Source organism: Leopardus geoffroyi, chromosome A3 (assembly GCF_018350155.1).
Source record: "Leopardus geoffroyi isolate Oge1 chromosome A3, O.geoffroyi_Oge1_pat1.0, whole genome shotgun sequence".
NCBI lineage: Eukaryota > Metazoa > Chordata > Mammalia > Carnivora > Felidae > Leopardus > Leopardus geoffroyi.
In genome coordinates, this window is record NC_059336.1 from 67952579 (window position 1) to 67978390 (window position 25812).

Here is a 25812-nt window from a genome sequence, read left to right on the forward strand (position 1 = left end):
GAAGTCATTTTTTTTAAATGAAGTCATTTTAACAAGCCCTAAGTGACCTCAAAACACCTGCAAATAAAAATTTTAATTTCTTTGGAGAATTTAATTATAGAATGAATGTGTAGATACATTTTTTAAAGAGTTTTTTTTTTTAAACAGTTAAATGTCTGTTCAACTGGATGCCACTTGTAAAGAAAAAATTCCCATTTAAATCTATTAAAAAGTGCTTTGCAAACATCCCTCCAATGAAGACTTTTATCAAAAGAAAAGCATTGGCACTGATAATAATAAGGTGCACACAGAACGAGACATGGTTTCCTGAGTTTCTTTGCATGCAAATACTTACAGTGTTTCATTATTTGGTCTCCTTGCTGTGCTTTCACATTGTTTGGAAAAGTTTTCAAAAATGGAAAATGAAAAATTCTGCCTGAAAGAAAAGAGGTTTTGAAAAAAAGCAGTTGAGCCTTTGGTCTTTAAACTAAACATGATCATGTCTATTTATGCTTTGTTCATCCAAATTCTTTGCCCATTACGCCAGTCGTGTTCTGCACCATTGTCCTGACTGAAACATTTTCCCGGGAAAGAGGGAAGGCTTTGGCATTGTCATTAGAGGGCTTCCAGCTTAGATAAAATGCTTCTGAATGCTAAGTGTTTTGTGTGGGCTCCAGAGATGAAAAAACTTAAATTGGTCATATTGAATCACAGATTTTTCGATGCTTATTAAAAACTACCCTTATGGTATATGAGGGTTTGCTCCTCCCCACTCTCCTTACCACATTGCTCGTGATGAACAAATAGCCATTCAGAATTCATGGCTTTGAATTGTAACTGGGAAATATTTTCTGTGAGGATTTGAAGATACTGGACCTGACATGATGATGTGAATTTTCTGCTTTGTTTCCTTATGTGCAGAAATATATGTGGGTGTTCTCTACTCCTCCATCATTGCAAGAAGCTTAGCCTAATGGAAAGGGAAGAAGTATCAATAAATTAAAAGGGGCCTATACTTATTATATTCCTAAGGTGAAACCAAAGGGAGGCACAAAGGAAAACTGGATGAAGAAATAGAGGGAAGGAGAGAAGGTGGTGAGAAACCCAACCTTTCCTAAGGAGGAAGGAGAAATGAGGCAGTCGAAATTAGAAATTTCTATGTTATTCTTCTCCAGCATTAACAAGATAATTCCTTATACAAACAACTTTGTATGCAAAGCAGGAAGGTGGATAATATAGCAGAACTATTTGACCTACTGGACTCACTTTCAAAAATTAATCAGCTTGTTATTTTGAGTCAGCCTTATAAATCCTCAAATTTGGACAAAGTGTGTGTGTGTGTGTGTGTGTGTGTGTGTGTGTGTGTGTTTTGATGCTGGCTCTGTATCTGATACCTAGAGATACTGTGTGTGAACCAATCTATAGTTAACAGGAAATGTGGTTGTTCTTAGCCTTCAGTTCATAGCACTGAGTTCCATCTACTCTTTTTAAAAATTTTAATCATAGATACCAAGGAGGTCTTTGGAACCATCTGCCCAGGCAGCTGTGTGTGTTATCCAGGCTCAGCAGCTGCAGGGCAGGGGGGTGACTTAGAGTTTACATAAACATTCCACTGGCCCAGCTTCAGGCTGTCCCATCTCCCTAGCATCCAAGGTTTCGAGCTTTAGGGATATAGAGGGAGTCACTTAAAGCTTGTAATCCCAATCAAGACAACCTCTGTGTGACTGTATTCCTGTCTCACTTTGATACTGGCCTACAACTGCATAATCCTCTCCCCACCTTTTTTACCCAGAGGTAGTCTCTTTCATGTACTAGAATAAAAAGCCCTGAACTAGCTTTTTTATATGCCAGTAATTTCAGAAGGGATGTGCCCTCTTTGCCACAAAATTTGAGGTGTCCAGAATCAGCCTTATCATAAACCAGGGTCTGTATTGTTCTCCTAATCGGTCTCTCACCAGCTTTGCTCACCTCCAAGCCATCCTCCAGAGCTGCTGGAGTGTTATTTGACAAAAGCAAATCTGAGTAATTTTGCTTTGAATTCGTCAGTGGTTCCCCATCCTCTGAACAGCCTGGCCCAGCACTCAGAGCCCATCACAACCTGTCTCTCTCTGTGTCCTCCATGTACCCATAAGTCATCTTGTTCCAGTTTTTCTGAGGGATTTCCATCCTTTGTCTCTTGCCTTTGTGCTTTCACATGAGCTATCTTGTTTTCTCAGCATGGTTTTACCCACACCTGCCTAGCCACCTCTTAGCCCTTCTCCAAAACTCAGTGGAAGTCGTTTCCTCAGGAAGTCTTCTGTAAGTTCTGTTGCTGTTTAGAAACCCTTCCTTTGTGCTCCCAGAGTATTCTGTTATGTTCTCAGCTCTACCATTACATTTGCTATATTGTACTTAAACATCGGCTCTCTTGTGTGTTACCACCACACAGCTGTTTGTGATTTTCCCGGGTGGAATGAGCTCTTAGTTATTTTTGTATCTTCAGACTTTTGCACAATGTCTGGAACTAGATAAGTGCTCAATTAATATTTTTTTGAAGCTCAGTTAATGATGCATGGCCCTCCGAGTACTTTGTCTTCTTGGTTACATCAAAAGCTTCAGATCTAGCTTCACATACCTCTGCAAGGCACAAAGTAGATGTACAGTAATATGTTGTTGGTTGATTTATTATAAATAGGTTGATTCCACACAAAAACAGCAGCATCCTAGTGTCGCTCTTCCAGTGCCTCATCTAATTAATTGAGAATATCTTCTTAGGCTGTGTAATAACACTTTAGGGCAGATGTTTTTCCAACAGTGAGTTGTGACCCATTGGTGGGTCGTATAAACAATAAAGTGCACAAGACTAGCATTAAAAACACAAACAAACATGAAATAAAGTAGAGTAAAATAGATAAGAAAAATCTGTGTGTATCACACGTGTAAAAAAGTTAAGTATTGTTTTATTTGTTACCTATGTGACGTGTACTGGTTTGCAGCGTAAAAAGAGGTATTTCTTATTATGCATCTTAGTAAAAAAAAAAAAAATTCTGGAAAACAATCTTTAAGAAAAGAATGAAATCCTGCACACCCTGTCATTCCATTCTGGATTGAAATGTATCAGTGGAATCAGTAAGATGCCCCCCACTGGACTCAAATCAGCCAGGAGCTTGTGCCCTTTTTGTTCAGGCACTGAGCTAATCCTTAGAGAGCAAGAATTCTGTTCTGAAATGAAAGATGGTCTTCTTGCTGGGAGAGAAATAGCTTAAAAAAAAGCCTCTGTAGAGTTTTGTGTCCATTTTTTTTATTATTAAGAATTTAGACATTAGGTAAAATTTACTCTCTTGAGCCTACTTCCCTCCTTCTTTAAAAATGATGCTCTCTGATAAGGATTAGAGCTAATTGATCTTTAAGATGTCAGTTTCATACTCCATTTTGCAACTGCAATTATAGCCTAATTTAAGGTTATTATAATTCAGTTATTCTGGAATAGGCTACAAAGGTCTTGTAGCTGCAGGGTGAATTGACTGGAATCAGTTTTCGGGAAGAAACAGGATGGCTCATTTTCTTCTTGTGTCTCTGAAAGTGACCCCATGGCTTTGGAGCTGATCTAGAGCAGGGAGTGAAGGGGCAGGAAGCTGTCGACCAGTTGACTGTTTTGAAATTTGTTTCTGCCACAGGTTGGCAGGCACTACCTTTTTTTTTTCTTTTTTTACTTACTCTTTTGTTGGCAAGTTTCTAAAAGCACAGCAGTGGCTGGGGTAAGTCAGTGTGGCATCCAGGAGGTTGGTGAATTTTTCCCTTGATGGCAGTTTTTTTAGAGAATAGGATGATGTGGCAATGAGTGTATGGATGGACTCCAGCCCATAGCTAGGCAGGGCTTGCAATTTGGTGGATGAAATATCCCTGAAAAATAGAAAGGAGCAAGCCTTTTTGTTTACTGTATAGGATGAAACCTCCTCTCAGCAATAGTAATGTTCTAGGTTCTGAGGAATCTTTTCTCCATCTTGCCTTCCCCCTAATTCTCCATTCAGTTACTCTCATTAAGATAAAAATTCAAAATCTATGCTGCGTTTTTTTCCTCATATGCATTCCATTATTCCTTTCAAGGTTGAGTGTAACTCCTTACACCTGTCATGCATTCATTAGCATTTCTCCCCCACCCCCCTTCCTTCCTCCCTCTCTCCACTTAGCAGGCATGAAATAACTACTTGCTTTGTGAGACAGTAGACACATGCAGTGACATCAGCTTTTGTGCTGTATCCCAGGGGGAAATACTCAGGGCTTCAGATGCCTCCGTCTTTGTTCAAGCCCCACAGGGTAGGTTTTCATGAAGCACAGATTGCTTATACTGCTAGGAGCTGCTTATGGCCTTAGCTGTCATCTGCCTGGGATGCAGACTGCACCTTCTCTAAAGGCAAACTGGATTCACCAGTCCAAAGCAAGCAAGCAAGCACTTGGCCGGGCAAGCAGAACTGTGTGGAAAGCTTAGGTTTTGTAAACAAGGTCCCAAACTTTTTGGCTTTTCTAGACTTGAGAGAATGTCTGAGAACAAGGTAAATGTGAAGAGGAAGAAGAGTCCGTGGAAATTTTGAAATCCTACCCATCTCCTAAGTGGTTGCTGCTGATGCCCCCATGAAACTTTTCCAGCAGCACAGTCCCCCTCAGAAAATTGTCCCAATGCTTCGTGCCCAGCACATGGGAGGGGATCAGTAGATGACTGATAGATGAACTTGACAACATGGAGCGATGGCTAGTGTGGGCCTTTGGTGGAACAGTTAAGACAGCAGAATTTACCTCAGGGGCTTCAGATTACTGCTGCTTTTGTGTCCTCGTTGATTTAGGTAACCAGTGTTCTCATCCTGCTTTATAGAGTTACCCTGGATGTGTTAGGGATACAGCACACAACTTGTGCGTGTCTGATGGGTTTTTTTTTTGAGGGGGGTATATATTTTAAATTAGGATTGTAGAAAAGGCAAGGTCTTATCATGGAGGAGTAAAATTTCTGATAATATATTTTCAGTCTCAGTAGAAGACCAGTGGGGAAGTATTTTTGGGTTGTGGGTGGAAGGAACTCTCCTAGACACCACTTACATTCTAAGGGTGTAATGAGAACAGCTGCTTAATGAAATAAGACTAGGTCTGGTCCAACTGTTCTGGCCAAGACAGGGCCGGTGTCTCCAGTACTCGCAGTTATTTCTAAGCAGGTGGACCAAGCAGCTCTTCAGGCAAAGACTAGCAGGCAGGGTGTCTTATGACCACACTGACTTCATCATATACTGTGTCTGACCCAGAGGCAACTCTCTTTGGCTATCTAGTGGCTGGGTTGGTAGCCAGCCTGCTCTAAGAGCTCTGCCTACAGGGTGTGCTAGACTGCAAAGTCTTCAACCAACCTGTACGATTATGAGTCTGGTGTACTTTGAACATGAGACATACAGGACCTGTGCGGTAGGGTGGCAGAAGCTGAGACACAGGAGAGAAAACACTTGGCATGAGCCATGAGGTAGTGGAAGCAAAAATATGAGGTTGAGTAGAGAGAGAGTGAGGATTGAGAGTGATGGAAGTTAGGAAATTGCGAAGGTCTGGAGTTTTTGTGGCAGGAATTAGGAAGTAAACAGAGTCAAGGGTTGATGGTTGCAGGAATTAAGAAGTGGAGTCAGAATGGATACTGGCAGGAGCTGGGGATTAGGTGAAGTCAGGGGTTGACAGTGCTGTGGGCTAGGAACTGGATGCTGTCTGGGGTTGACCGTAGTGGGGGTTAGGAAGTAGCACAGAGGTTGACAGTGGCAGGGTAGGAAGCAGAGTCAAGAGTTAGTAGCAAATAAGGGTTAAGAAGTATTTAGGAGTTGATAGGGGCAAGAACTAAGAAATAGAGTTGGGATTAATAATGGTGGGAGTTGGAAAGTAGACAAAATCATGAGTTGATACTGGTAGGAGCTCGAGGATTAAGAATTACTGGGTTGGTTCATTCCTTCCCCTGATCAAAACTGTAACGCCTCATGTCATCTCAGAACACAGGTGAAGTCCTTATAATGGTCACAAGGCCCTTCACGACCCAGCTGTCTGCCACCTCTCTGTCCTTATGTTCTAGAACTCTCCTCTTTGCTTGCTCTGCCACACTGGCCCCCTTTCTTTTCTTCCATTACACAAGGCAAGTTCCTGCCTCTGGGCCTTTGCTTTGCCCTTCCCTCTACCTAGAATGCCCCTCCTGTCAATACCTACATAATTTGCTCCCTCACTTATTTCAGGTGTTTGCTTAAATGACACTTTTCAGGTTAGTCTTCCCTGACCATCCTTTTGAAAATGGTAACTCTCTCTCCCTAGAACTCCTCCTTCAGCCAACTGAATTTTTCTCCCTCACAACCAGCGCCTACATCTGCATACTACATAATCTATTTACTTATTTGATCCTCGTCTGTCTTCCCCCATTCTGTGAAGGAAGGCAGACATCTTTTTCTTACGCTCTGTTTCTCTCTCTCTGCCTAATCCAGTACCTAGCACACAGTAGGGACTTATAAAATCGTTATGGGGTAAATGAATGGATGAATGACTGAATGAATAAGCAAGCAAATGAACTGGATTACACTGTTCACTCTCCTTCTAGCACTTTCCTAATTTCAAAATCACCCGCTTGTTTGCCTATTTATTGCTGTCTCCCCTCGGTGACTCTAATCTCTTTAAAGGCAGGGACCAGAGCTATTTATGCTCACCAGTCTCTCCGGCATGTTGCCTGGTAAACGGGATGTGTTCAATCAGTGTTTGTTGAGTGAATGAGTAACAGCATACTAGAGTAGGCAGTAAAGGGCCTGGCACCTCTGTGGAAGAAAGATGAGGTCACCCCAGGTTAGAGCTGCAGAGCCTCTGGAACCCTGTTGTCCTTTTCCTCGAAGCCTGACTACAGCTACAGTTGTTTCCTATGGGATATTCAGGATTTCCAAGGCTTTGTCAGGAGACTCTTGATTCAGTTTCCTGTTCCTTTACACTTTCTCGCATGTCCTCACATGAAACTACCAAGAGTTGAGGAAACTTGGTTCTGTTGTTTGCCTCCTCAGGGAGCCTGATGCACAGTAGCTCAGCTCTGTTTGGACAAGTGCCACGGGAAAGTCTGATCTCTGGCCTTGGATGCCCATGAGTGGATGCCAGGTGGGCAGCCTTCCCTGTGCTAGCACATGAGGTGGACCTCCATACTTGGTATTACACACTGAATTGTGTCTCCCCCAAATTCACGTGGAAGTCCTAATGCCCCAGTATTTCAGAATGTGACCTTATTTGGAAATGAAATCTTCACGGAGGTAATCGTGTTAAAATGAGGTCATTGGGATGGGCCCTGATCCAGGATGACTGGTGTCCTTATAATAGGAGGGAAATTCAGAGACAGGCAGGTAGGTACACACAGAGAATGCCTCGTTAAGGCTGGAGTTACGTTGTCACAACCAGAAGGAAGGACCAGCAGCAAGGAGAGAGGCCGGGAATAGATCCTGTTTTCACAGCCCTCAGAAGGAACGAGCCTGCCGACACCCTGATTTCAGACTCTGAGCCTCTAGAACGGAGACCATCGATTTCCGTCATTTCAGTGCCCCCAGTTAGTGTTATTGGTTAACGGCAGCCCTTTCCCATGCAGAGGCTGACACAAACCGGGCTGGGGACCTGGGTGGGGAGGGGAGGCAGCACCACTGTACTCACAAGATGCTAGGCCCCGTGGCTCCCCAGAAGGCTCCATTGTGCATCTTCTCCAGGTGTGTGTTTTCCTTGAGCTCCCTGTGGGGAAGGACAGTGTTCTTAGTGGGGTTGGCGCTTTGTGGGTTAACCGTCACCGCTGCGTGTGCGCACGTTTGGAGCAGCCTGCCTGCGCGGTGCTCAGCCGTAGAGGGAAAAGGGGGATTGTAGAAGAAGGGGAAAAGACATGCTGGTGCCAGGCTTATTGTAAAACTGCCAGCGTGTGTGTCTGGGCCCACCTTTCCCCTGCAGATTCCCCCTCACTCAGTAGAACGCTTTGTCCTGCAGCTTCAAGTCCTCACCCTTTCCTGTTCTGGAGTCGAGAAGGTTTGCTACCGCACAGCTGGGCGGGGATGGAAGTGCTGCTCCAGTGTTCAAGGCTGAAGGGTGGAGGCGCAGCCTGCTCTGTATCAGGTGCTCAGCTGCCCTGACCTTGGAGGCCTCAGAGCTGGTTAATAGCAATATGCTGAAGTTTGCAAATACTTACTTGAAAAGAAAAAGTAGGGTCCAAAGTTACCCCTTTCAGATATGCATTCTCACTGGGTAGGAAAGGGGAGGAAGGACAGCCCGTGCAGAAAATTGCCCTACACCCAGCATGCCCCACTCGGGGTTCCGTGTTGGGTACATGATAGTCCTCAGGTGTGCGTGTTGAGGACCACTGCTGTTAAGGCTGTGGCACGACCAGACGCTGCTATGCAGTAGCTACCCGAGGCTTCTGTTCCTTGAGCTCCAAGCAGCTCAGGGTGAACTGTTCAGGAATAGCTCAGCTTGGTGCTGCTGAGCAGCCTGCTCTGGGCCCTCATGCTGGTGTCTCCAAGCCCAGGCCCCTCTCTGGGTGGACGAGGGAGCTGGGAGAGGGGTCCCTGGGCTCAGGCTTGCCAGCCTTCTTTTGAGCACTTTCTTTCTACAGCAGAAGAGTGGTGACTCAGGGCATTCTGGAAAATGCATCCATTGTCGATGTGATGATTTGAAGCATAGCAGGATTCTCCTGCATCACTGTTACAGTGTTACATGGCAAAACAAATAGACCAACACTCACTCTCCCCTCCCTTGCAGGAGGCATAGGCAATTACCTGGTTCATCTCCTAGCTCTCCATCTTCTTCATTGTCTTCCTGCATGTCTCCACATCACGCCTGCCATTTAAAAACTGCACCCCCCCCCTGCATCTCACTCCCTGGGTGGCTGTTTTCCACATGCTTCTACTAAGCGTTCTCCTCAGAAATCCTCAGCCCTTCCATCAGAATGCACCCGTCAGTCTCACACAGTCCTATCCCCTGGGTGTATTTCTACTTTCAAAGAGATGAGGTTGTCAGAGTCAATTGCTGTTTAAGATCTAAATCAAAAGAAAATTTCCTTCCCAAACCTCCATGGCTCTTTTCCCTGATTTGGTTTGTTTTAATTATGTTCTGTTATGGTCATAAATCATCGAAATGGGGCTCTGTGAGCAAATAATCGTCATGTCAGCCAGGTCAAATTAATTGCTCAAATTTCATGACAGAACTTTTCACGTGTTTTATTAAAAGATCTTTCTGCGTACTGATAACTCCGCAGTATGCAACTCGGTTAAAAACAAATCAGATTCGTCTACCACGTTTTCCTAGGGGTCACTTTCAGGTTCTCAAGTGACACAGCCTTCCAGGTATGAGAAGCACACACAGGATAACCTCTTGAAGCACAGTGGGAAATCCCCCGAGCCCCACCCAAAATTTTCACAAGTGGGGTGCTCTGAGAATGACAAGGGGTGACTCTCAGAACCCTGGAGGCGTCTGAGGGCAACCCTTTGGTGCTGTGTCTCTCCACCCTGTCCTAACTTAGTTAGGTAGAAAATTCAAGAACTTTGTAGGGCTTTGGTGTCATCATTCTGAACAACTTTGGACAGGCCCATTTGTGAGGAAGGTGCAGAAACTGGGTTGAAGGTACACTTTGAAAATTTTGCTTGACAGTTTTGAAACCTACTCCCCCCTTCAATCCTTCAGGGGACCTCCTTGCCCTTAGAAGAGAATTTAGAATCTTTTCCATTGCCCCTGAGTTCTGCATGGTTTGCTCGCTCTCCATCTCTAGGTTTGTCTCATACTGGTTTCCCATTGTTGATGACCCTCCAGCCACACTGGCCTCCTCTTAATTCCTGGAGCTTACAGCTACTTTTCTTTGCCACTTCAGGACCTTTGCACATCCTGTTCCCCCTTCCCATGACACGCTTCCCCTCACTATTGCCATAGTGCACTCTTTGTCATCTTCTGGGTTCAGCCTACGTTTCATGGCCCAGGGATAGCCTACATCCATGGCCAGGCTATCCCTGGACACCTAACCTAAAGCCAGACAGCCCCTGTACTCTCATAGATCTCAGTAATGGGTTATTTCCTTCATAGTATATATTCCTATCTGCAGTAAGTTCATTTATTTACTTGCCTTTTTGTCTGTCTCTTCTGCTAGAACAGAAGCTTCATGAGGACAAGGACTCTTTCCACTCTGCCATTGCAGACCCAGCTCCCTAACATGGTGCCTAATATATACTGGCGATGCTTAATGTTTGTTGAATGAATAAATGAATGAAATTGATTTGTTTTCTTGGCAAACTGATTTGTGTTCTTGGTTTCCTCTTTCTTGCAACAGTAAGATGTGGGGGATACAGAATCTTGACTAGTTGAACTTTTTGAGGTACACATCCCATTTTGGCATCCCTCATGCAGCTGGGACACTGCTGATGAAGGCCCTCTTGACTGACGTCCTGTTTTCTCTGACCTCCCAAGGATGTTTTCTGCTGGTTTTCCTCCCACTCTGTTTGCTTTTGCTCTGCTTCTCTTCCTTCTCTCTTGGTGTCCCCCGATTTTATATTCAGTTCTCTTACTCTGCCCCCTCATCCAGGTGACCTCAGCCACAAAGGCCTTCAGTTACCCCCTCTATTCAGATAGCCGATATCTGTCTCTAGCCTGTACAACCCCCACCCCAACCACTGTCCTTTCTGCCAACAGATGAACCTTCTTTAAGCACCCTCATACTTCATTCCCATCCCAGAACTTTCAACGGCCTCTCATTTTCTATAAAAGAGAGTCCTAATCCTTTACTGTGGCCTCTAAGGCCCTTCCTGCTTTGTCCCTAACCCACATCTAGTTCTTTCTAAAAGGTACTGTTTGCTGTTCTGTGAACACATGCTTCCCCCTCTGGGCCATTCTCTTTGTTGTCCTCTGCTTGGGATGCATTTTCCTTCTGTCTTTACCTGTCCAACTTAGGCCCAGCTCAGAGTCTACATCTCTCAGGAGGCTTTCTCTAATTTCCTTCTTTCCTGCCTTTGAAATCCCAGAAGACTTTCCTTCTCTCAGGGGAGGCATCACACTTTGCCTTCTGTTTTAGTTCCTACTTAGTATACAGTTTATATACCATCTGGCAATGCTTCTTCCTAGGCCGTAAGCTCCTGTGGGGCAAACACCAGGCCTCACTCATTTTCATTTCCACCCCAAATGTAGCATATTCCTTCAAACATAGCTGATGCTTGGCAAACCCTTGTTGAGTGAATAACTGCATGAGGCATCTGAAAGTACTGTGCCAGGAGAGGATATGCCTCTGATTTAAATTTGGCAGAAACAGATTCAATTGGCTAGAGTGAACTCTTCATTAGATTCAAGTCAACCAGAAAATGAGGGAAATTTTTCTCCATGATAGGAAGCTATCATTTCTTGAGCACTTGGTATGTGCCAGACTCAGGCTAAGACCATAAAAATATAATTATTTTTCCTTCATTCATTCATTTGTAATTCATTAGCTGTGCAATGTAATAAATGATAAATGAGCACCCACTCTGTGCTAGGCACTGTGTTAAGTACTGAGGATACAAAGCAGACCTTTTCATTTTGGTGGGGATATCCTCAAAATAAGCCTATTAATAGCTCTATTTCATGGATGAGAACCCTGTGGCTGGGATAGGTTAAGAAACTTGCTCTTGATAAAACTGATAAATACTGGCATTGGAGTTTAAGACCCAGTTAGTGACTCTTAGATCTGTTCTCATAACCACCAAGCTCTGTAGCATGGTACCAATATACTAGAGTATTTAATTAATATGTATAGTTAAAATAAATAGTATGTTGTAAAGACTTATGTTACCCAACTTGGCAGCCTCAGCATCTCCTGGAAGCTTGCTCAAATTACAAATTCTCAAGCTCTACCCTAGCTGCAGTGAAGCAAAGTCTCTGGAGGTGGGGCCTAGGAATCTGTGTTTTAACAATCTGCACCTTATTCTTGTGTGTGTTAAAGTATAAGAAGCACTTGTGTGTGTTAAAGTATGAGAAGCAAGACTACGGTTGATACAACGTATCATAAAAGTCTTTTCATTTGTTTTCCTTAATTTTGGCTTCAGTTGAGCTTTTCAGGCTCAAGTTTTCAATAGTTTGCTTAGTTTTTATTATATCCAACTGTAGGGTGATTGTTACCTGACTCCTACCTGTTAGGGTTCAAATGGCCCCAGCCCCAGTAGGCTTTGTAAATGAGCCACTCTTTTAGTAAAGAAGCCATAGAAGGAAAGAGAGGTGGGAAACAATGAAGGATAGTTAGTAGGGATGCTCTCCTTGAGTTAAATGCTGTTAACTCTGGGGACTGGCTGCAATGTGGTGTAAGCACAAGGGCCCCTCACCCTGTGGAAAATGCTCCCCATACCCGCCCCACCCCAGCAGTAGGGGGATGGGACTGCGAGGGTGCTTGTTGTGGCTGATTAGGCCGGTAAATGGGATTGCCAGTTTTCTCTGCAGGGGGGCTGGGGGAAGAATTTCTTCACTGAAATCGTGCTGACTCTAACATGCCATCAACCTGAGCGAAGGGGCTAGAGAGGGAGGCTGTGAGATGAAACTAAAAGTAGGGTGTTGAATATTTTAGCAAACTGTCAACTTGAATGTCTCCGGGCTGCATCTGTCTTTGAAATCAGGGTGCTCTGGGGTTTCTAGCCAGCCAGTTGCCTAGTAACATGCGTGAAACACTGAGGACTAGCCACTTGAAAGTTTATTTTTGTCCTGAGTTAGTTGCTGAAGATTGAATGTGATCTGGTAGCCAGAGTAATATTTCATTTTTATTCATGAGCTGGGGAAATAGCACATACTTACAGGGAAATCAGCGTTGTCCCGTTGAAGGCATGACTTTGTATTTCTTCAAACCCATTTCCATATAGTTTGCTGAAGGGAGAGGAGAGAGGATTTAGCAGTGAAAGCAGCACATTTTGGAATCACACATTCTTCCTTCTGTGACATTTACTACTAAGATAATTACTGGCGTATGCAACATTCACCTCTGTCTAACGTTTTAGATTCTGAGGACCTGGTGAGAGGGAGCTGGGTTTTTCTCTTTTTTTTCTTCTTGCTCTAGTTTGGCTTCACCTCCACCACTCTAGTTTGGCAGCAGCAACACCAATTTATTACGTGTTTATTAAGTGCCAGATACTTGACCAGCTATTCGACATCGATTTTATGACTTAATCCTCATTGCCATTTCCATTTTACTGATGAGAAAGCGATGTCTCACTGTCGTCGTGCTGTCTGCTCAAGCTTAAAGAAAGCAGCGGCGGAAGCAGAAATAGTGGCCAGAACCGTCCAATGCTCAAGTCTTGCCTCTGCCTCCTCAGGCCTGTGTGGGCATGTGTGCTTTCTGGGAGGCTGAAAGCGGACAGCAGAGGAAGGCTCTGGTATGCAGTTAGCTTTTCCTTTTCTTGGATGAGTATGTGTTTTGGTTGCTGCCATATTTGGCTCCATAACCAAGAGGATTTCCGTGCCTGTAAACAGTTCGTTAAGACGAATTAGTGGAGAGCGAAATCAATTTAGTCGGGTGCAATCGGCATTTCGCAAAATGAGATAGAACAGAATGGGACAATATGGAAGATACTGGAGTGTGTTGCATGTCATTAGGGTAGTACTACTTATGGAATTTTGTTCCACCATTTTTGTATGTTACATACTTAAAAGTATACGTACACATATACATAGAAACATCTACATCTGTTCAGAGTAAGACACAAGAGGCTCCTCAGAAGACAGATGTCGGGAAATGTTGGAGCCTGCAACAAACTTGGAGAGGATCAAGTGGCACGCTTTTATTTTATAAAGAAGGGGAGAGTCTCGGAAAGGAAAATGGCTTGTCTAAAGCCCACAAGAGGCAGAAATGGGACCAGAGCACACGGTGTCTGGGGCTACTTCCAGCATGTCAGTTTCACTGCTTTGCTACTACTTTTCTGCCCCAAGATATCCAAACGGCCCCTCTTCCTCTTCCTGGGGGGCTATGCTTAAATACCATGTTCGTGTGTGGCCCTTCCTGGCTGCCCATTTAAACTACCATCCTCCCTTCTCCCAGCATTCCTGCATTCCCATCCGCCTTTGTTGAGTTGTTTTTCCTCTGTGGCTTTATCAGCATCTGACCCTGGATTGTAACATACTTGTTTATCATCTACCTTCCCCAGCAGTTCGCTTCATGAGCACAAGGATTTGAAACTGTTGTGTTCCTTGCAGAATCCCCTATATCTAGAGTAGTGCCTGGCACTTGGGAGGATTACAGTAAGTATTTGTTAAATGAACTGGATGAACAAATGGGTGTATGTAAGGTGAATTTCTAATCATAGCCAACTGGGTAAGTTTGAAAGGCACAGTCTTAGAAATATTTATGTAAGTCCTTCATGCACAATGATGTAGTACTCAAGTGAGAAAGAGCTATATAGTATAACATCAAATTAAACTCCAGCATCTGGCAAGACCCTAGCTTCCCTTTAAGGAGTTGCTGGTAGTTGCATGGCCATGTCATGGGTGGGCTGGTGGGTGTGACTTGAGAAACAGTTTAGATATCTTCCCCAGATGTTCCTGTTCCACATGGCTGTTGACTGCAAGGTTTCTCTAGCCTTTGTTAAAGAAAACAAACATGGAATTCTGTCTTGTGGTGTGTGTGTGTGTGGTGTATATTTGGGGGTGGGGGTCTCTTTCCATCAATCCACAGCACATCTGAGACAAACCAGCATATAAGTAAGCAGGACTCAGGGTTGAAGCATGATGTTTGAACACTGGAATTCAGAAAATACAGAGATTACAGAATAATTCATAAGGTCTCCTTATTAATTTTAGTTCAGATCGAACAGGGGAAGTGTATTTAATTCATTTTGTAAAACCCCCGGGTGTCTCATAATGCTTGCTCCCTAGCAGAAGCTTAGTCAAAAGGCTGGGTGGAGCAGTGGCCTCACCCTTCCACGTGAGGAAGAGACTTCTCTGGCTTCTCCTGCTGTCATGTGCTTTCTTCTAGAATTCTGAATTTACAACTTCACATATGAGCTCTCAGCCAGGATTACTGGCTGCCATTTTTTTTTCAGTAGTTTTCTTTCCTCATGTATATGATAGAATTGGAGGGGCTAGGTACTTTCTTGGTTTATGCCTGTTGCCTTGTGCAGTTACACACAATCTTCTTGCCTCCCTAGCAGCTCAATCCCACTGGAATTCTTTTTTTTTTTTTATTTTACATTTAGAATATTATTCTTTGGCAGTCCTTTCTCATTTGGGAGTTTGAATTCCTTTATAGCAATCTCTTGTAGATAAAGGAATCATATTGTTCTTTTCTCAGAACTTCTTTGAAACTGGATTTCTTGGAGTCCAAGCCAATGTTTGCCAAAGCATTTCCCTTCATCTCCTGACTCAGAATCAACCGGAGCTGCTTGCCAGAAATGCAGACTCAGACCTACTGATCAGGTGCACTGCAGATCTGTGGAATCAGAATCTGGTGGTGGTATCCAGGAATTTGCACTTTTATAACAAGCTCTCCCAGTGAGCCTTGGGCATCCCACTTTGGGGCCTTTGCCCTAGGTTACAGCATTGGATGATATAGCTCTCACCATTTCCATATACAGATCAGATGGTCTGCTGGACAGAACTGAGTCCAGAGTCTGGTCCCCTTACCGCTGTCTCTACCTTCTAAGTGATGGAGTTACATGTATAGTGAATTTTAAAAAAAGTAGCCCCTACTCTGTTTTGAGTAAAGCAAAGCTGCCAGCAGTTGTCTGGATACCCATTCTCTGTCATTTTTATGTGCTGTTCTTATCCTAGTTTTGATATATATTAGAATTTTGTACTTTTTTTTTTTTTTTTTTTGGTGGGGCTTACAATGCCATTGTTCTAAGTGAAGCTTCATGGTTAAGGTTACAAGTATTCAATCCAACTGCCTGGGCTTGAATCCCAGCTCCACTACTTATTAGCTGAGTTACTTTATTCAGTCATCTAACCTCTCTGTGTCTTAATTTCCAAATCTGAAAATAGGGATGATAATAATAGTATTGACCCCAAAAGACTGTTGTGTGGATTAAAATGCGTAACATATGTTAAACACTTTGAAAGAAGTCCTGGAACACAGTAAATGCTTAATGTGTTGCCATTATTATTATTATTATTATTATTATTATTATTATTAATTATTATTATTATATCTTGTAGTAGCCTCCATCTCTCTGACCAGAATAGAGGGCAGGGGTTTCCCTTGTCCTGCTCTGGACAGGATTTCTGTGAAATGCAGCAGTCTGTTTAATTGAACTGTTCAATGGGGTAGAGGTGTTCCTGCTCCTGGTGGAGGAGGTCATTTTAGTGGCCGGGGCTGCCCCACGTGTACTCACTCTCCAAAGGTCCGCCGACACCTTTGGTCTGTGTTGGCATCATTGACATTTTTGTATTGGGACATTTTTTCATGTCTTTTTTAATAGCTTGGGTCCTACTTGTCCCGACTTCCCAGAGAATGGAGCTCACCGTTTCCTTTTTAGTTGTTGCTCTTCAGCTTTGTTCTTAGCAGTCGCGCACAATAGAATGTGTTGCCTTGTTTTGATTAAAAGAGTGGCTTCCTTACTTTGGAGAAGTTACAAATGTGAGTGGGAGGCCTCATGCTGTCAGGCCTGCACAATGCTTTAAAATGCCCCTTAAAACAGCTGGAGAGTCACTTCAGATAACTTTTTTCCCAAGACTTCATGGTGTCAGAATTAAATGAGGACAGCTTCCTTTGCCTTGGGGATGCAGTCACAGGCACGGAAATGGTTTCTCCCCCTCTCCTGTATTACAATAGCTGCACCTTACTTTAAAGCATTGTCTGTGTTCTCTATTCAAATGTCAGTAATTGTGACTCAAAAAGAGAGAATGTCACCTTTTTATTCAAAATAAGATTCAGGCTTTAGAACTTAATCACAGATGATACTCTAATTGTGAATGCTGCCTTAAAACAAACTCCTAATATTCCTGGGGCTCTAAAAGCATTTTCTGGCGTTTTAACAGTATTAGATGGTCTTCCATAGTTCCCTTTTAGATCATATAACCACCTAGTTTTTGGATGATTTTAAAGAAGAAAGCTTAATTTATGTTTGCAGATCTGCAGGGTCTCAAAAAGTGGCCTCAGGGTTTCTATTTTAGAAAATATGCCCTACGGTGGTATATCTATAAGCAAATTTTTATCAAATGACTATACAAATACCTACCTAAAGAACAGGGATCCTAAATTCACCTCTTTCTTCTCCCTGTGGTATTTTTCTGCAGTCCTTTTATGTATGAATAATTCTTGTGTATGAAGTATATCGAGACACTTCTTTAGTGGATGTCCTGGCAGTGGTTGTATGGATAACTGTCACCAGTCACTGTCATCAGGCCAATCTCTATATGCTGCCATGACCCTGGTTTTGAATGTTCATCAGAATTCCCCCACTTCTGTGGGTCTCACATTCCCAATGGCAAGGGAACCCTCTCTCTGAAGCGGGCATACCTCCTGTATTTTGGCAGCATGGAGTTGTTATGTTCCCCCTCAAGTTGCCCTCAGCCAAGTTCATGTGGATTATTATTATAATGGATTATAATATATTGAATAAAATTTTTGAAAAATCTACTTCCACAGTGATACTTAAAAAGAGAGAGATTGAGAGAGAGAGGATTCTTCTTTTATGGAAGAGCATTGGTAATAAATGTAGAAGAATGATGAGATTTAAAACTTCCATTTTGTAATACCCTACTTAACTGAATAATCAGCAGATGCTGAAACCATCAGATGAAGGGTTATTGGCCAATAGGCTAGCGGCATCAACTCAAAGTCTCCCACCATGCTTTATTATTAATGACAAGGGAAACATGTGCTCTTACAATGAAGATGTCTGGCAGTCACCACTTTAACCAAATGGCCAAGGAGCATGGCATGACATGCTTTCTGGTTTGATGCACTGGGAGAGATACAGCATGCCCTTTGCAATGTTCTTGCAGAAAAGTTGACCTGAATCTAATCCTGACAATACAGTCAAATGAATCCAGATAACTGGCCTGGGCTCCTTCAAGGAATTGGTGTCATACAGAACAGAGGAAGGCAGGGGAGTGGATCTTGGGGTGGAGGTGAGGTTGGGAGGACTAAAGAGACATAATAGTGAAAATGCAATGCATAAACTTTGATTGGAGTCTGAGTTTAAAAACAATCTATAAAGGACTTTTTCATTGGAATGTGGAGTATGGGTTGGAGGATGCCATTAAATTCAAGTTCATTTTTTTAGGTATAATGGTGTAGTTATGTAGAATGTCCCTGTTTTTGGGAGATACATGCTGAAATGTTTAAGGTGTGAAGCATCATAATATCTATAAACTTCTTTTGGATGGTTTGGCCACAAGGAAATGTGTTGTGTATACTTAAGATACATAGAGATGGGGTGGGCGTGGCAAGCTGTTAATTGGTGGTAAATCTAGGTAAGATGTAAAGGGGTATCATTGGAAAGACAAATGGAAAGTGACTCCGTTTTTCCATTAAAAATTTTCAAATAAATAATATTAAAAAAAAAAAAGATGAAACAGGATGGTCTAAAACAAGTAGCTTGCTGAATATTAGCTTTTAATCATGGCGATGCTGTGTAGTTGACACGACACGATTGGATTTGCACCAAAGGTATTAATAATCCCACTGGATACACAGAGACAGAGGCATGTCTGGGTGGTGTAATTGACTAAGGTTCATAGACACAGAGCCGGGACTAGAATCCAGGCTTTCTGTCTTAACGCCCAGCAGCCTCTTGAGTGTGACTTATGACAGGTGCAACCTGGAATCTTGTCATCCTTTGCCAGGCATTCTTTCTCTGAAGGGCCTTAGGGAATTAGTTGCCATGACCTTTCCTTCTCTTTGTAGAGTTCAGACATGAATCAAAGTTGTCTCTTTTTTGAGACTGGTATGACCAGTCACCTAGAATATTTTAAAGGTGGTGCAATGCAGCCAAATCCTGCTCACTCGGGGGGGGGGGGGTACATTTCAAGGTGGCCTCTTGAGGAGATTTAATGAAAAGCCAAAGTGGCTATAAAGGGACGTAAGAGTATAATGCATAGTTTTAGCATTAGCCCCACTGAGCTTCTCTAGCATCAAGTGAAGTGTTCTGTTTTCATTAAATGAGCTCACAGTTGGTAAAGATTTAGGTGGGGGGAGGGCAGGAAAGGTTCCACAAAAAGCAAAATTTCAAATACTACGAATAATGAAGAGATAAGGCCTGCTTTCATTATTTTCTAATTAGGGAGTTGAACTTTATAGCTGAGAAAATAAGGCTTTCCTCTTTAAGTGTAATACCCTTTTTCCAGCAGGGTGCTCCACGGGATCCTTCACTTACAGAAGGGCCCATTCAGCTGAGAACAAGTGCCAAGCAAATGACTAATTGCTCCCCTTCCAGATGAAGGGCTGAGAGTGAGGAAGGAATGGAAGCACAATGCCCCCTCCCCCTGGGGCCACCTAGGAGAGGTGGATCTGCAATCCTCATTAACTTCAGAGGTGGGGCAATTATGCCCTGCTGGTAGGCACTATTCTTCTTAAAATCATAACTAACGTAAGTTAATGGCCCCATAATAAAAATACTGTGCAGCTCTCATGTGCCCATGCTGAAATGTGATGTGTGAAAGGAATCTTTGGTTGTTCCTTGAGTTTGGTAGGGTGGTCCCATCCTAGGAGCTCACAGAATCCTGTGGATCATCCTAACATTTGTTTCCGTGTTGATCATTCTCCACATCTTCTGTCCTTTCATTCCATTTCCACTTCATTCCAATGGCTGCATGTTTACTTGGAAGGAGGGCCAATTGGTTCCTGATTATTTTTAGATTTAGGTCAAACTCAAAGGGAGTCTTGAACATTTGTGATGTTTGAATAAAGGCTACTCTGTTGGGTGGTTTCTTCTTCTTACTACTTTTATCAGAGTTACTTCTTAGCTTTTAATCCTGTATCCCAGCTTTCAAGACTCAGTAATCCAATTTCCCTTCCACCCCTGCCATTTATCTAAACCTATTTCCTGTTTCTTTAGCTGGACATTTATTCCCAATAAGTAAGACTCATCTTGTTTTCCTTTTTTCCACAGCCGTGCTTTTGCTCATCCTATCCCCTCACTGGGACCACTCGCTCCCCTTTTCTTGGTATGTGGGACCACATAATGGTTAAGATTGTGATTCTGAAGACAGACTGGGTCTAAGTCTTGACCTTGGGCAAATCACTTAACCTCATAGTGCCTTGGTTTCCACACCTAAAAGCCCTACCTCATAGGGTTGTTGTGAGATGTAAATGAGGTTTAAAAAAAATTTTTTTTTTAATGTTTATTTATTTTTGAGACAGAGAGAGACAGAGCATGAACAGGGGAGGGGCAGAGAGAGAGGGAGACACAGAATCTGAAACAGGCTCCAGGCTCTGAGCCGTCAGCACAGAGCCCGACGCGGGGCTCGAACTCACGGACCGTGAGATCGTGACCTGAGCTGAAGTCGGACGCTTAACCGACCGAGCCACCCAGGCGCCCCAAATGAGTTTTTAAAAAGTAGTTAAAAACAGTGCAGGCATTTACTAAGTGCTGTATAAATATTAGCTGCTCTTGTCACATTTACCCATATAATTGTTACTGATACTATGAGGTCTAACTCAAGTCTCATCTCCACCATGCAGCTGTCTCTGATTTCTCCAGCCCAAGAGGACTTCTCCAAGACTTCTCATTTCTGTATAATACAAACTCTCACAGTGAATATCTACTAGTTTGTATTATTTTTTCCTTATTTCATGTTTGCCCCATATTTTCTCCTTTTCCTCATAGTTGAGATTCTGAGCTTCTTGGGGACATGGATCTTACATCTTTTGTGTTCTAAATAAAGACATAGGAAGACCCTAAATCCTGAGACATGTAGTAACTCCCCACTCAGTTTTTGGTTGGTCTCTCACAGGGGACACGATAAATGAATACTTCTTGATACATTCAGCAGTGAGTTGGAAATACTTTATAAAGAGCTGTAAGAGCTGTAGTATGTGAGGAAAGTGGAGGAGCAGAAAGACTATAGAGAAGATTTTCTAGGATCTCCTATCTCCTGTCTCTTCCCTGGCATTCAAGGGCTGCACATAAAGAATTTATCTTGAAAAAAAAATTTTTTTTTGGTTTTTGCTCTGTATTCTTTGATTGAAGTACTCTGAATACTCTGAGTTGGAGCTGCATTGGCTACAGCTTTGTAATATGACAATTATATGTGTGGAATTATATCTACACAAAGTAAAAAGTTCTATACAAATGCAATGTACATTGATACCAATATTTAGAATCCATGATATAAAAGAGACTCCTTTGAGATGTTTTTTCTCTTGCTTCACAACTACCTCCTCATTTTGGGGTCATCCAATGCATGCTCTTTCTTTAAGGGCAAGCTCATTTATTGACTCAGTATAGCCCTGCTTTGGGCTGTAACCAAAGCAGAAAAAGTGAGAGGGATATGGATGTGGGGAGAAGAATTGAATATGGGTCACTGGGCTTTGGATATAAGGGAGATGTGGTGCCCAGATTTCTTCTTCTGAATGGTGGGGCAAAGGTGAGTGCCCTAGGAGAAGATGGCAGGGATCCCAGAGGGAAGGAAGTCAGGCAGATGAACAGTGGAAGATAATAAGTTGGGTTATCTTAGTGCAGTGCTGTTTAAACTCTATGTGCATGCATATCACTTGGGAACTTGCAGATTCCAAGTCTGTAGTTCTGAGTCATGAGAGTCTGCATGTCTAATTGGCTCTTAGAAGATGCAGTAGATGCTGGTCCATGAATCATACTTTGAATAACAATGCCTTAGGAAAGAGCATCAAAGGTATAGGGCCTGTGAGCCTGGTAACCTGATGCGTGATTGTCAAATAAAAAGACATTATTTTCAAGTATTAAGGGATGTAGGGAATGGGTATAGATGGTGCTCCTCAGAAGCAAAGTAAAACATTGGAGAGAGAGAAAGAGAGAGAGAGTGAGTGAGTGAATGCAGGCTCTCTCGATCAACTATTCTACCTACTTGGAGAATATCTTTCCAAACTCTTCTCATTTGAAACTTGAAATTTCTGTGCTCTTTGCATGAGGGCAGCCATTTCCCTCCAGGCTGTCTCTTCCCAGCTTTAGAGCATTCCAATGATGCAATGAACAATTTCATCAGTTGGAAATTTGGTCACTGTAAGTCCTCAGGGTCCATCTCATTAACTTTAAACTGAATGGGTCAGTTGGTTGTTGTGTGAACACATGACCCAGCTGTAATCCCATGCAACTACTCTCACCCTTAGCATTTTAGGTCATAAAGACTTACCAGTGAATGAGGAATGTGGTAAAAGATGAGAAAGAGCTTACCTCAAGCTAGAAGTGAGAATAGCAGGAGCCTGTATGGCAGAACGTGAATCTGGGAGTTTACTCACAGTGTTATGGATTCGTTATTCATCCCTTGAAAAGCATTTCCTGGTATGGTGGTTATGTGTAAGTTATCACAAATTTCCCTTGAGGAATAAAATGAGAAATATTTACTTTCCAAATTTTAGCTTCAAATAGGAAACTGCTATGCATAGCAATCAGCCTGGTACTTACAGAATGAAATTAAATTCGGAGGAGAAGATCTTCGTAACATCTGGAAGCTCTTGGATGCCTGTGTTACAGATGCTCCTGTGATTGGGGGCAGGGTGGGGATGTGGGCAGAGAATGAATAAAAGTGATTGTTATTAAGGCATAAAGGTAAAAGCAGTAGAAAGGCACTTTGCAAAGACTATTTTTAAATTAAAAAAATATTGAGTTTGACTTTATTGGTACACTTTTAGCTGTTGAAGGTTGTCAGAATTTTAAAGCCTCTAACACTATGGGAGAAGTTGCTGTAAGGCTCCTATTTAAAGATCTAGGGGCTGGGACTATACTTTTACATTTATGTTTTTCATTTACATTTTCTTTTTCATTTACATTTATGTTTCCAGCCTGTCTTTTCCTATTGTATCAGTTGCATTTTTCTATTATATTCCATTCCATTCCTTTTTGGTAATTTGCTCTTGATAGTTCTGGAAAGCATCCCTCTACTTTTGAATAGGTTTTAACTCAAAGATTTTAGGAATATTAATCTCCATGTGAGAGATCCATATCCCTCATTATTAAAAATCTTTGTTTTTTATTTAGCTACCTACTGGTTCATGGAGTTTTTTTCTTATAACTTATCGAAATCATTGAACATTCTTTTGGTTATTGGAGCTACTCAAGACTCTTCTTCCTTCTACCTTTTGTTTAAACTTCAAAGAAGAGAGAGGGTTCAGTGATAGGTTAAATTGAAGGATATTTTACTACATAAGAGTGGGACTCCTTTAGAGGAATCCAGGAATCTGGATTGCCCCTGAGTTTTTTTTTTGGGCTGCGGGGCTCAAACTTGGATGCTTAATTGACTGAGCCACCCAGGCACCCCTCCCCTAAACAAGTTTTAAATTCACCCATCACAGACTGAAGAAACTGATATGAACTGCCTGGCACTCTGGTGGCAATGGAAGAAAGGGAGCCAGGTTTCTCTTTGGTTCTTTCTGATTCTCCTTCTTATCTGTAATTCCAGAGTGCACTGAATCCTTGCCCTGTTTATGGCTAGTGATGGCAGTGCAGCTTAGACAGCAATGTGTACTGGGGTTGGGGGAATATCACTCTTCAGGGGGGTAAAAAAGGGACTATAGCGGGCAAATTTGGTTCTGGGATTTTCTTGTGTTTTTCCCAACGTGGTTGATACTGCAGATGCTTATGTCTCCTGCTGACCATCAGAGGCCTGGAAAAGCAGAACACCTGGGCTGGGAATCATCCAGTGTTCGAACTGCCAAAGGAGCCATGCTAGTGCCTGCAGCAGCTCCTGGAGGAGGCCCCAGGGCGAGACTGTACAGATGGCATGGAACACAGACCCAGAGAGATGTCCTTCCTCCCTCTCCAATTTTTTTTTTTTGAGGTGGTGGGGGTTGTGAACTTCCATCTTCTGAAGATTTTATGAAATTTAACTTATCAGGAAAAAGAGTGAGAGAACATCTATGTTAGAGGGCTTTAAATTTTTCTGTGTGAACAAGTGATTGGTTGGCATGTGAGAAGATCCATAGTGATCAATTTATAGATTGTATCAAGTTTCAGGAATTTTGATTTTGCAGGCAAGGCAGTGAGTCTGCTGGGTTATAGTGGTACTCAATTTATAATTGTAACTAGTAGACTTAATAAGATTTAAAGGGAAATAGAAATAGAACATAATGATTTCATTTACATGGCACAACGCCTACTTCAAGGCAATACTTAAAAAGTTTTTACTCGGGGCGCCTGGGTGGCGCAGTCGGTTAAGCGTCCGACTTCAGCCAGGTCACGATCTCGCCGTCCGTGAGTTCGAGCCCCGCGTGGGGCTCTGGGCTGATGGCTCAGAGCCTGGAGCCTGTTTCCGATTCTGTGTCTCCCTCTCTCTCTGCCCCTCCCCCGTTCATGCTCTGTCTCTCTCTGTCCCAAAAATAAATAAACGTTGAAAAAAAAAATTAAAAAAAAAGTTTTTACTTACTGAATAAATGAACAAATGAGGTGAAGGAATCAATAATTCTTCACTAGGGATGGGTGTCAAATTAGAATTGCCTTTTCCACTTTCATCTGAGCTCTGTCTCCATCATCACCTCACCTTAGAGTTTCTGATTTATCCTTTTCTCTAAAGTGTCATGACCCCCCAACCCCACTGTTAGTTTTGAAAACCATTGCAAAGGGGGTGATATTCTTCTCATGTGTTTTTTGGAGAGTGAAAAGGTCAGGAGCCGGTTAAATGGATTTGGAAGCACCCAGCCTGGTGGCTGACAAGAAATGCTGATTAAATCTTAATCAGAAGCTGAAAGCAGACATGCAAATACTGCTAAGTATATAGTTAAAAAAATTCTTTCCAATCTTTTAATTGTTTTGATTTTCATCAGATGCCCAACTTCCCTCCCAGTTTCTCAAAAAGGAGAAATCCTCACAGGTATTTTAACCGGGGCAGATTTCTAAATGCTCCAGGCTCGATGTACACCAGGTTTTTGGTGTTCTGGATCAGTCTGTAAAGAGAGAGGCAGCAGTTTAACAGATGTGTATTGTTTGGAAGGCACAAGACCATGGTCACCAGAGGATGCTGGCTGAAAACGGCACCAACAAAAATCAAGTGACTTTCATAGGTTTGAGAGGAGCTCCTAAGAGCCGGGGGATGGAAACTGCACGGTGGGACCCAAATGGTTCTTGCCAGGAAGCTCTGCTCTCACCCTCTTGCTGGGGCAGGTGTAAATACCATAGCTGGCAGTCTGTTCCACCCCACTCTATGAAGCAGCACCAACTTCCAGGACTCCTGGCCAAGTAGGTCCTGCCCTACAGTGGAGCCCACGCACTAGGGGGTGATGGGAGAGTCCACTCCCAGGACAGATGAGCAAATCCCTTACAGGCAGACTGGTCCTCTTCGTGTTGGGCTGTCAGGTGCACTGCCAGTTATCCAGATGGGCATTCAGTCTTTGGATCAATTCAGGGGCTTGGATTTGGGGATTTTATACCCCTTCTATAAATAATTTGTTGTGTGGTGATGCCCAGCCTCCTAACTTTCCTGAGCTAGTGTGCCCTTCCATAAAACTAGAATAATAATATGCGTTCTTCCTACCTCAGAGGTTGCTACGTAGTGAGTAATAGAATAGGTAGAGATAATGTATGAGGCCAGGCCTTGTACAGTATGTAAGTACAGCCATAACTCCACGGTGGTGTGGTTGCCCTTCTCCCTACTTCTCCAGTGACTTTGACCCTTTGAGAAGTAGCCACAGTTGCCTGTCTACTTTGGATTAAATAAAAGGCCAGTCAATGCCTTTGATTCTCTTTCCCCATGCAATGACCACTCAAAGAAATGATAATTGCTCTA

General features: G+C 42.8%; 1 protein-coding gene across 6 annotated transcripts in view; it reads right to left on the minus strand.

Moving 5' to 3' along the window:
- Positions 1–25812, minus strand: part of LHCGR (luteinizing hormone/choriogonadotropin receptor) — a 117774-nt gene that overhangs the window by 69025 nt on the left and 22937 nt on the right. For 5 of the 6 annotated variants that reach the window (XM_045445991.1, XM_045445992.1, XM_045445994.1 and 2 more), the window contains exons 4-10: positions 24899–24973; positions 22500–22574; positions 22334–22411; positions 12763–12831; positions 7639–7713; positions 3676–3861; positions 335–415 (exon numbers count right to left, since the gene is read on the minus strand). In XM_045445991.1, coding sequence (XP_045301947.1) covers positions 335–415; positions 3676–3861; positions 7639–7713; positions 12763–12831; positions 22334–22411; positions 22500–22574; positions 24899–24973 — 639 coding nt within the window. The remainder of the gene's footprint in view (positions 1–334; positions 416–3675; positions 3862–7638; positions 7714–12762; positions 12832–22333; positions 22412–22499; positions 22575–24898; positions 24974–25812) is intronic. The other variant, XM_045445989.1, reaches the window with a different exon arrangement.